At 44.0% G+C, this 12107-nt stretch overlaps 1 protein-coding gene across 4 annotated transcripts in view; it reads left to right on the top strand.

The window, feature by feature from the left end:
- Positions 1-11010, top strand: part of Pld5 (phospholipase D family member 5) — a 297093-nt gene extending 286083 nt beyond the window's left edge. For all 4 annotated transcript variants that reach the window (XM_075989221.1, XM_075989224.1, XM_075989222.1 and 1 more), the window contains exons 8-10: positions 124-292; positions 5336-5450; positions 10623-11010. In XM_075989221.1, coding sequence (XP_075845336.1) covers positions 124-292; positions 5336-5450; positions 10623-10870 — 532 coding nt within the window. In that variant the 3' untranslated portion in view covers positions 10871-11010. The remainder of the gene's footprint in view (positions 1-123; positions 293-5335; positions 5451-10622) is intronic.
- Positions 11011-12107: the final 1097 nt, after the last annotated feature.

Below are 12107 nucleotides of genomic sequence, written 5' to 3'. Positions count from 1 at the left end.
ATCAATCTATCCTACATGTTGGTTGACATGTTACAGATTAAAGCAATGTGCAGAGGAACAGCGAAGCATTCTGTTGTCTAGTAAAATTCTTTCTCAGGTAGGTTTCCTTTTTTCCTTCTGCAGAACATACTGGCCAGATTTGGATGGGAAAATAAGAGAAGCATTAGTTTTGCGAAGCGTTAAAGTCCGGCTCCTCATTAGCTTCTGGAAGGAGACTGACCCCCTCACCTTTAACTTCATTTCGTCTCTTAAAGCTATTTGCACTGAAATAGCCAACTGCAGCTTGAAAGTTGTAAGTATTTTATCACCTGGATTATTCAATAAAAAGGGCTTATTCCCTTTGCATGTCTATGAATGATGTTGACACACGGCACACCCAGGGGTGGAGAGGAGTCAGGTAGAGGCCAGAGGTCAACATTATATGTCCTCCTATCTACCTTTCTAAAATTTTTTGAGACAGGATTTCTCACGAACCTGAAGCTCACTGATTTAGATAAACTAGCTAGCCTAGCTTGCCTCTAAGCTACTTGTCTCCATCTACCCCCAACAGCAATGTTGCAGACAGCTTCCTGCCGAAGTTTATGTGGATGTTAGGAATCCAAACTCTGGCTCTCACTTACGCACAGAGAGCAAGCAGTTTACCCTCCGAGCCATCTCCTCAGGCCCTTCAAGTACACGTTTTAACTGCTTCATTCACCTGCTAATCTTATTTGTTACCTTGACAGTCGAAACCTCCACCCACACACACTAACCCTGCCCACCATCCCACTAGCCCAGACTCCTGGGCTTGCTTCTGTCTCTTGTGCATGTGCTAATCCATCTCTGGATGCCCAGAGAAAGGCAAGCTAGGGAGCTGCTAGTAACCCATTTCTACTACTTTTCTCACTACCATGACAGAATGTAGACCAGAAGCAACTGAAGGGAGGCAGGATTGATCTGAGTCCACAGTTCCATGGTGGCCAGGACTTGTGCCTTGCTGGCATGAGTTGACAGTTCGACCTGTTACATCTTGGCCAGTCAGGAAGGACAGACTTTGGGCTGTTATTAGGAACAATATCTAACCTGTAAATCCCACCTTTACCCATAGACCTACTTCTTCAGGTAGGTCCTGCCTCCTCCCAAAATATCACCCCCCACTAGACTAAGTGTTCAAACACATGAGCCTATGTGAAGCATTTCACACTCAAACCCTAGTACCCATGTGTTGTCAGAGACCGCTCGTTCATTCTCACCGTCCAGATCCAAAATAATCGCACAGAAACTATATTAATTGCAATACTGTTTGGCCAATAGCTTATTGCTAGCTAGCTCTTATATCTTAAATTAACCCTTTCCATTATTTTATATTTTACCATGAGGCTCGTGGCTTACCAGTACCAGCATGCAGGCATCTTTTTCCTCCAGCGGCTATGTCTCTTTGACTCCACCTACTCTCTCCTCCTCTATCTGCTTGGAATTCCTGCCTTTCCCTATTCTGTGCTGCAATAGACCCAGAGTAGCTGCTTTATTAACCATACAGAGGAGAATCCCACATCACCTAATTCTAATTCTTGCCTCCTCCCGTCCGGGCCTTTGTGAGTGCTGTTTCCTCTGCCTGCATCCGTCTTCCCCACTTTCAGCTGACTGATGACTGTTAATCCTTTAGCCTTTTGGCCTCAGTTTTCAAACCAAGTCCCTGTGCATTCAGTGACTGTGTGCCGAGACCCCACTCTGTGATAGGCCCTGTGCTTCCTGAGGCATCTGTCAGCATGGGATGACAGAGTCTCTGAAGCATCCATCTTGAATCATAGCTTCCAGCTTATTCCTGACCCTTGATATCCTAGAGACAGACAGGGAGGAGTGAGAGACTTGATGGTTAGGCCTATGGGGGTAAGCATCCTTTCAGCTTCTGTTCCGTCACAGACGTCATTCACAGGGTGACACCACAAGGCAAGGGAGGCTTGTGTGTCCAGCAGGGCAGCTGTGTCTCACTGGGACAAAAGAAAAAGACTTACAGAATATCCTGCTCTGATACCCTCAGCTCCCGTTATCTGTTTTCCTTCCTTCACTTATAGGGAACCCAAGAATTTCCATCCCTTTCTCTATACAACTCTGTACTTAATCTTAATTTTTAAAACTGAAGCAGACATCCTGTTGTCTATGAGTTCACAAATCATTGTAAGTATTGGAAATATGAAAACAGGTTTGTGGTTATTACCAGTCATCTGTCTGGCAGGCAAGATTTGAAAGTGTTTGAAATATCCAAGACAGGGTAAGAGTGCTAACTGGGATTTGAAATCAAATACTAGGACTGAAAGCAGAGGTTGATACAAGGGAGCCAGGTAAGGCCTGAGAGGCCCATCCAGATGTCCATTATGCTTCTTCATAGAGAAGAGAATGCTGGGGTTGCTTCAGCTCAGGGACAGCATCATCCAGAGTACTGAAGTGGCACTTGGGACTCCAGGGAAGTCAGATGATGCAGAAACCAGATGTCTAGTCACTGTCTGTCCCTAATGGCTGGCATGAAGCCAATAGTGTTCAAAATATGTGTTAAACTGTTATGCACAAATGAAGGCAGTAAAAGGCATGCGGGGGGGGGGTGATCTGGGAAAGGCAGTGGTAAGATAGGCTCTGTTACCAGTGAGGAGAGCAGAGCACCCAGAGCAATGCCCAAGTCATTTCTCACCCCAGTGAGTTTCCTTATGACTATTTACAAAAGCATTGTTTATAGGAGCGTGGGGCCCATCTGAGGAGCTACACACCTGAAGGAAATGCCTCTCCCGTCCCCATCAACCACAGACTGTTGATAATAAATCACCAGGGAAGGATGGAACCACATGACCCCCACCCCTGCTCCCATGACAGCGTGTTGATGGGCCCAGTCTTACGTGTGCAGCTTATCACAGCTTACTTTAAATCCAAAGGTGCAACAACAGCTATGTCATGTCAAAAAGTGAGGGTTTTCCGCCTCTCCCTGCTCCTTCCCCTGTTCTGATGTTCTGTGTGCCTTTGAAGGATAGAAGTTCCATCTATGGCTGGGCATTTAGGAGTCATTTCTCCTCAATACTTTGACTAATTATGAGTCTCTCTAGTAACTTCTGACCCCTACAGAAAGATGCTTTGTAGACCAAAGCTGATAGCAACGCTAATCATTGTGCATAAACATAGTTATTTAGAAGGCAATTTGACAGGAGCCGCGTGCCCATTAAGCAAAATAAAGGCAGTAGCTTTCCCAACAGGGCATATGCCCTCCCAAGACGTGGGCATTTGCCTAGGTTTCCAGTACCAGACATGGACTGTTCTGTGGACCAAGCATTGCCCAGACTTTTCTTATTGTCGTTTATGATCTGGTATTCGCTGTGAGTATCATGCACCCTGGAGGTCAGTGAGTGACATTACAGGATCTTCTGTCGAGTATATGAGGTTTGCAGGAGCTTGGGCCCACAGCATCGTACATCCACTTCCACAATCACTCTTGGTCTCCCTTCACCCAAAGCCAGGGGTCTTCCCGCCATGCTTGCCTCTAAGGCGCTTGCACTCGAAATCCTACAAGAAAAGAGGAATCTGCCACAGTAGCCTCTGCAGAACCCCTTCAGTTTCACCATTTTGGACACAGATGGTCATGAATCTTGAATAAGCCATACATTAATAGCTCACTGTTGGCCATTTTATAAAACAGAGGCCATGTATTTTTAAATGTCAAGACAGGCATGGGTGGGATGGAAACATGGCCCCATCATCTAGGACACAGATGGTCAGGGAGATTTTACAAGAAAAGTAGGGTATAAAACTTTGGATACAGTATGTCTGCAGGAAGCACAGAGCCCTGACAAGGCAGATAGATAGTTTGGGACCACGCATGGTGCTCTGTCTCTAAGTAGATACTCTCATCACCTGCCCAGATGTGGCTTGGTATCATTGAGGACATCGGGGAGAGACTGCTGCTTGCAAGATTGTCACAGCTCATAATTGCAGAGATGGCTCAGCAAATAAAAGCATGCACTGCTCCTGCAAAGGACCAGAGCTCAGTTCCTGGCATCCACATCAGGTGATGCAGGTGGCCTACAACTATCTATACTTCCAGTTCCAGGAATCAGACGTCTTTGGCCTCTGTGGACGCCTGCACTCACATGCACATACCCACACTTCAACACACATAAATAGATACACATAATTTTTTAATTTTAATCTAAAAAATATTTTCACAGCTCTCTTGAATTACTTTATTTAATGAAGTGATTCTCTTTGGTCTCCTTGCTTCTCTCCCAGCACAGTAAGACCTCTAATGATGTCAGAGACACTGGTCTGGTTTCTGCTGTCTCAGAAGTCTCCCCGATGAGGCTCAGAAGAGATGAGCCCTTAGTGATCATCAGGTTACACTTCTCCCAGCGTGAAGTATAAGGCTAGACCAACTCTAACCATTTCCCCAACCCAAATTAGAACTAGCAGAACCTTATACATGAAGTCACCTTCCACATCTGGCCTCTGCCTCTCTTCCCTTCCAGCTCACAGAGGCCAGAGCTGAAAGACCTTCTAGGATCCATGTCCTCCACTGCAGTGGAGAACTGAGACCCTTGACCTAAGCCTTCAGAGTCCTACGGGCTCATTCCCGATGGATAATCCATCCAACCCTGGCCAAATTTCAAAGGCCTGCCTTCCCTGCTGCCAGGCCTCACTTCCCAAGCATCTCATTCTGGGCCTTGGGTGAAATAGAATGCTATTAATATTATAGTTGTCATCATCATCATCATCATCATTTCTTTAAAGTCGCACTGACACAAGAGTTCTATAGTTTGAATTTTGTGATTTGTTTTTTTTTTAGTTGCCCATTCAAAAAGCCCATGAACTTAGGTGTTCCAATGAAAACTATTTGTTCTGTGGCAAAATCTTTTTTGACCATTGCAGATTCTCAGATGAATCAGTTAGTCATTGACATAATATAAGCACCAGGTAAAAACAGTCATTCAGTTTGTTGGCATGCAAGACACAGAATGCCTAGAAACTGCTTGCAAGGCCAGTGTGCCCTGCTCAGTAAGACAGTGAGATTAAACAACCAACCTCCTTGTTCTCACCCTGTTCAGAGAAGGAATTTTGTGTTCATTTGTTCGCTTTGTAGAGTTAATAACAGAGCTAGTTGAACATGCTAATTCTCTTTGTTGTTGCCTATATGGATGGAGAGTAAAAATAGCTTCATCTATACAAAGTAACAAGAGCGTCATTTTAATAACCCAATGTGAGGTCTATTGCTGATATTTGGATAATAGGCTCCTTTGTGCTTGTGAACAAGACCCAAAACATTCTCAATTGACCTGCTTTGCTTTCTTACCATTTTTTTCTTGGTTTTTTTGTCTTACAGAAATTTTTTGATCTGGAAAGAGAGAATGCTTGTGCAACGAAAGAACAGAAGAACCAGACCTTTCCAAAATTAAACCGCAACAAATACATGGTAACAGACGGAGCAGCTTACATTGGTGGGTATGGGGGCTGAAAAGCTCCTCCTTGGGCATCATCCAGACAGTAGGGGTCTGCTGTAGTTGTTAAAGAGGTTGTGCAACTAAAAGGTGGGAGGATGAAGGCCAAGAGCTCTTCAATTAAGTAGACCTTCTCTCTACTCCATGGCTGCCAACCATGGAAGACGATTTACTGTCTGCATTCTGCACACATTCTCTGGTCCATTCAGCTCATTTTATAAGCAAGGAGATGAAGGACTTATGAGAGGTGAGTTCTGGCATGGAACTGTAGTAATATGAGCGGCGGGGCTGCGTCCCCAGCACCCCGGCCGTCTGCTAGCTTATGCCCCAAAATAATTACACGGACACTGTATTCTTTTAAACACTGCTTGGCCCATTATATCTAGCCTCTTCTCAGCTAACTCTCGCATCTGGACTAGCCCATTTTTAATAATGTGTGTAGCACCCCAAGGTGCGCTTACCAGGAAGATTCTAGCCTACGTCCATCCTGGGTTGGAGCTTCATCGCGTGTGCCCGGGAGAGGAGAGCATAGCGTCTCTGAGCTCACTTCCTCTTCCTCCCAGCATTCTGTTCTGTTTACTCCACCCACCTATGTTCTAACCTATCAGGGCAAGCAGTTTCTTTATTTAATTAACCAATGACCTTCCTCCATCATGGAACAGATACATAGACCCAAAATGCTTATTCTCTGTCTACAAGATCATGAGACATACCATCTTGGGGCTGTGAGGAGTCGCTATAGTGTCTGGGAAACAAAGACATCCATGCCATCTTCTCGCGGTATCTCTGCTATTTTCTAAATATCTAACGCGGAGCAGTTCCCTGGACCTCCCTAAATTTCAGTTTGCTGATTTGTAGATGAGGCTGGTGTCAGTCTTTAACTTCACGGAGTAATGTTTAAGTGAGAGACAGTACACACAAATCACCTGGCACACGGATGATGCCCAATTAATGTTAGCTGTCATTCTTAAGGCAGTAAAGTTCCAGGTGCATAAATCACTACGTCGGTGGGATTATTCTAACTTGTCACAGTGTGTGGGAGGCCAGGGTAATTCCTGCACTGGAATCATCCCAGATAGGGCTGACATTGTCTATAAAAAGGAGACGCTCAAATCCTAGGGAATGGGGGTGATTATTACATCACACAGGTGAAGTAGCAGCCTCGGCAGAGAAGAAAAACATGTTTGTGGGGTGCAGAATGAATACAGAACTCCTATCGGTTATTTCTACTTCCTGAAGCACTTTTACCTTATATAGTCCTGTTAGCATCACTACCAACAGAGAGGAGAGCGTAATCCAAGTTTAGAAATGAGGACATGGGGTCTGCATAGGGATGTAACTCGGCCATGCAGGTGTCCAGAGAGGAGCTCTGTGTTCTGTCCAGACTACGGGGTCATTGCAATCCCAGTCTGAGAATATCAGTCTCTATTTTTTCTAATTACAGCATTGCCTTCTTAAAATTAGAGCTACATGCAGGCAAAACACTCATAAATATTAAATAAACAAATAATTATAAAAACTTTAAAGATAAGTGACAAAAAATACCTCAGAATTGTTAAACTAAAAAATGGGAACTTCTGTCTAAATTATCTAAAACTTATGGATGAATCAAGACATGCACACAGTGGTGACGTGATGGTTAAGTGAGGTGATATATGAATGGCCCCACATGCTCGCTCTGGTGGGTCCGGGGCCTTAGTAAAGATTGGATTCTTGCTCTCTTCCTCGTCCTGTGCTAAGATGTTATTTGGTGAGTTCATTTTATAACAACAGTTCTAACAAAACACTGATTCCCTAGAGAGAAGCAGAGCTCTAACAGAAAAACACTCAAAGAACAAAAAGGGGAAATAACTGGTATCTTAAATAATCCTCAGCACACTGGGCAATCTCCTGAATCATTCCTTCGATGCTCATTGATAATGTGGAACTAAGAAAATTCCCAGGGTATGAGGTTACAGCTCCATTAGGTTAATATGAGACTTGCAGAAGAATCTTCAGGCAGTGTCCTCTCTCCTTCATTTTAAATTCTCCAGAATGTGTCTGAATGAAGCTCTGCAAAATTTTCAGGAAAGTGTCTGAGTTATGAGACAGCTAAGGAGGTTGCAGGAGGTTAATGGAAGGTGCTGGCAAGATGCCCAAGGCTGCCTACTAACGAAATGAGCTCGTTGGCACCCTTGACATCATGTATACACACAGGACACACTACATCTGGATATTGCAGCCTTAGCGTGCATTTGGGGGGGGGTGGAAATAGTCTAAAAAGATAACGGGTGAAATTGTAGCCCAACTTTAAGAAAAAATACAGATATATATATATGTCACCTTGAAGGTCAGGCAAAATCCCTGTGTCAGCAAGAAATGTCCCAGAGCTATCTCGGAAAGAAGCCAACCAAAGCATTTGAAATCCACAAACATTGTGATTTTGGCTTGTTCACTGATAGCAGGAAAAAGCTCGGTTTACAGGATAACGGCCCCAAAGTCCTCACCTCTCTCCATCCTCTTTTCTCCTCCCAGGGCTTCCCCCAACACATTTGTCTGTGTCTGTTTCCTCCAGAAAATTTGATCTGCCAATGCACGTAGCAGAAATCCCAGTGTGGCTGCTATGCTCCAGAGCCTGAGCTGAGGTCATTGTCCAGGGTGAAGCAGTCAGTGGATGCCTTTAGGGTCAGAGGCCATATGACACAGAAGTGAAGTGCTGGCTCTGGAGTTAGATTTGACTCTGAACCCCAGCTCCAGCGGTTTTCCCTGAGGCACCATTGGTTAACCATGAAAATTGGGACGAGTGTAGGAACCTCTGTGAACATCTCCTTCCTCATGGTAAATTCTAACCCCCCCATCATGTAAAATAGTGTTTGTAACCACAAGCTTCACCCAAAGTAGACAATAAATTATAGTTTCTTTCCTCTCAGACTCCCTTGCAGCTTGACCACAGCCCCTAATATTCCAAATTCCTGACCTTTTCTCTGCCCACAAGATACCACCCTCCTTTGGGAGTTTGGTTATCTCTTGTCCCTTCAGTGTGTTTCTCATCACTCAATACACAGCTTCTTCTTGGCATGTTTAGTGAAGGATAGAAAGTCTTCTCCCCAGCGAGCGTGGCTCTGGATGTGAAAGGTGTACCCTCTCCTGCCTTCTGTGTTCTGATGACTGTTTCCTTCATTGACTCTTTGAAGGCAGAAACTGTCATATTCAGATTTCTATCCACATTCTTCATATCAGACCTAGTAAACATTAGGTACTCAGTGACCAAGGCAGGACACAGAAGATCAGAGAAATAAACAGCACTGTCCCCTTCTAAGGACAAAGCTTGGTTTTGCCCATTCAATCCCAAAGAAACATATTTGGGAGGTTAGGGTTGCTCAGCCATTTTCTGTGCCTTTGTTTTCATGTTCTATGGCTATGAAGAGACACCATGGCCCAAGCAAATCTTATAAAAGAAAACATTGAAATTGGGGGCTGGCTTACAATTCCACAGACTTAGTCTGTTATCATCACAGTGAAGAGTATAGTGGCATGCAGGTGGGTATGGTGCAGGAGAAGTAGCTGAGGGCTTCACAACGTGGTCCTCGGGCAGCAGACACAGAGAGAAAGACACTGGGCCAAGTGTGGGCTTTTAAAACCTCATAGCCCACCCCTGGTGACACACCTTTCCAGCAAGACCACGCCTCCTAACCCTTCCCTGAAAGCTCATCAGCTGAGGACTAAGCAAGCAAATATATGAGTCTATGGGGGTCATTCTCATTCAAACCAATGTAGTCTTGAAGACGGATTAAGCATTAATGGCATAGCAATTATCAACCTCTTCTGAAACAATCTCAGCCTCCCAATTCATATGCTGAAGTCCCAGTTCCCTGTATGAAAGAATGTGTGAAAGGAAAATCACTCCCAAGCAGGATCATTATAGACATTAATCTAATGTGCTCTATGCCATTTAAAACAAAAACAAACCACAGAGGAACGATGTATGGTATCTCGTGCCTGTGATCCCATCTCCAAAGGCTGAAGGGGAAGGACTGCTGTGAGTTTGAGGCCAGCCTCAACTATATAGTAACATCCTGTTTCAAATGCAAAATCAGAAAGAGGGCTAGATAAGGGCATGCGTTCAGGAAAGACGGTGTGGAGAGACAGGGAGAAGGGGCCACCCAGGAGATGGGGTTGGAACTCATCCCTTCCACCCTAGTAGTTTCTCTATCCCTGTGATGGACACTGTAACCAAAAGCAATTTGGGGAGGAAAGGGTTTGTTTCAGCTTGCAGATTAAGGTTCATCAAGAGAAGGCAAGGCCGGAACTCAAAACAGGTGCTTGAACCAGTAACCAGAGGGCAATACTGCTTACTGTCTTGATCCCGGGTTCATGGCCAGATACCTTTCTTATCCAGCCCAGGCCCACTTTCCCAGGGAAGGGCAATGCCCACAGTGGACAGAACCCTCCTATATAACTAGCCATCGAGCAAATGCCCCATAGACCAGAGGCCAGTCTGATGGTGGCAATTCTTCCTAAGTGTGTCAAGTCAGCAACGAAAATTAGCCATCACACTTCCCTTAGCGCTCAGAGAGAACCAACCTTAATTTTTGTCTCCAAAGTCATGAGAATACATTTCTACTATTTAAACCAACCGGTTTCTGGCATGTTCTGAAAACTGTCCTGAAACACCTGGCCAAGCAGCCAGTCCTCCTGCCCTGGGGGATGCCTTCCATTCTCCTTAGGGAGTGCAGGAGCAGCTTCCCTGACTTCAGCTTTGCCTCCATTGTGAAGTGTCTCTGCATAATAATGTTTACACATATGGATTCGATGTTGTCTCTTTGAGAAGGTGTAATTGTTCACAGGATTTTAAAGTGTATTCCTATATATTTTAAATGTTGCTGTATTTAGTGTGTCTTGTGAACATCAATAAGAAATAACATTTACAGAAAAAGAACAGCAGATTCCTTGTTCTGAGTTTCAACTTGAGCGAAGCTGAAGAAAATGCCAAAATAATATGCAAATATTAATCCGCCATATGTAGGGCTTCTTGCAAGTTTTTTTCTCTGGAGCTGTCATCATGATTCTGCCTCTCTCGTTATTCCTGGGTGTTTATTTTATGTTTTTTTTATTTGAATCTGTTCTACATTTCATATATTGGGGATTTTCCCAGTTGATCGCACCTCCTCACCATGATTTCTTTGTTTGCAGGAAATTTTGATTGGGTAGGGAACGACTTCACCTTGAATGCGGGTACGGGCCTCGTCATCAACCAGGCAGAGGCGAGAGACAACAGGAGCATCATTAAACAACTTAAAGATGTGTTCGAAAGAGACTGGTATTCGCCTTATGCCAAATCCTTACAGCCCACCAAACAGCCGAACTGTTCAAACCTGTCCAAACGCAAGTCTCCCTCCAGCCAAGCTGCCAATGACAATGCCACCGGAGGGAGCCCCTGAGTGCATAGCTCACTGACAGACAAGCGAGGCTTCAGACCCAGTGCAGGAAGGACTAGAGCAAAGACCACGGTTTACGACATCTTTTTTTTTTTTAAGGAGAAATAAAAAAAAAAGCACACTTATTAAAACTGTTCTCTGAATGACATGTAATATCTAGCTAACAACATCTTAGCACCGTATATTAAATTTAAGACTTTTCTATCTATGAGCTCTAACGGAGAATGTCATTCTGGCGTAGGAGTTAGTTTTTAACATCTGCATACAGATTTTAAGACTCAGTTCTTGCCTTCTGTTTCTTACTGGTTTTAGGACCTTTTCTGCTGGCCCAGCTGCACAGGTTTTAGCGTGAGGTGAGCCCTCTCCTTTAACATTGCTGAATTCTGGAGTTCGGGGAATGGGGGAGAAGACACAGATAGCCCCAAGTTTCTTCCCTAATAACCCATCTCCAAGACCTATTGAGGCAGCTGAGCACAGACACCCCCATCTCATGCCAGCCTTCAAGACTCCTGAAAAACACCCAGTCTTTTGTCCCCTTGTGTTCTGAACCCACAGGTTTTCTTTGGTATAGGTCTGTCTTCTCCCTAAATGTCCTTTTTCTACAACATCTCTGTGTTCACCTCGGCACTAGTTCAAAGTGTTAGAATATCTTTGGGAAAGGTGTGAATTCCCCAAAATGTATACAATATAGAAATATCAGTCTTTCATTTTCACCTTTCAACTACATTCTTTTTTTTTTCTTTTGGTTTTTTGAGACAGGCTTTCTCTGTGTAGCTCTGGCTATTCTGGAATTCACTCTGTAGACCAGGCTGGCCTCGAACTCACTGAGATTTCCCTGCCTCTGCCTCACAAGTGCTGGGATTAAAGGTGTGTGCCACCACTACCCAGTCTTCAACTATACTTTTTCCCCTCCCTAAGTGATGATTTTATTTTAAAAACCAAAGTCAGCTCTCTCTCTCACTCTCTTTCATATATATTCATATATATATACATATACATATATATATATGTGTGTATATATATATATATATACTTTCCTCAAGCTCAGAAAGATGAAGTGCCCCTGCTAATATTCAGCAAGCCATTAAGTCTGCATTTTGAGAACAAAGTTATTTCACATTTGTGTTTGGTTAACAGTATTATAAAGGAAAGGTCTCTATGCGTCGGTGGATTTTAATTTATTTAGAATTATTATGCTGTTAAGAGTATGCCAGCAAATGTTTATAGAGCTATTTAATAT

This window comes from Microtus pennsylvanicus, chromosome 10, assembly GCF_037038515.1.
Source record: "Microtus pennsylvanicus isolate mMicPen1 chromosome 10, mMicPen1.hap1, whole genome shotgun sequence".
Classification (NCBI taxonomy): Eukaryota; Metazoa; Chordata; class Mammalia; order Rodentia; family Cricetidae; genus Microtus; species Microtus pennsylvanicus.
Note: the sequence above shows the minus strand (reverse complement) of the source record. Positions and strands in the feature narration are given on the sequence as shown.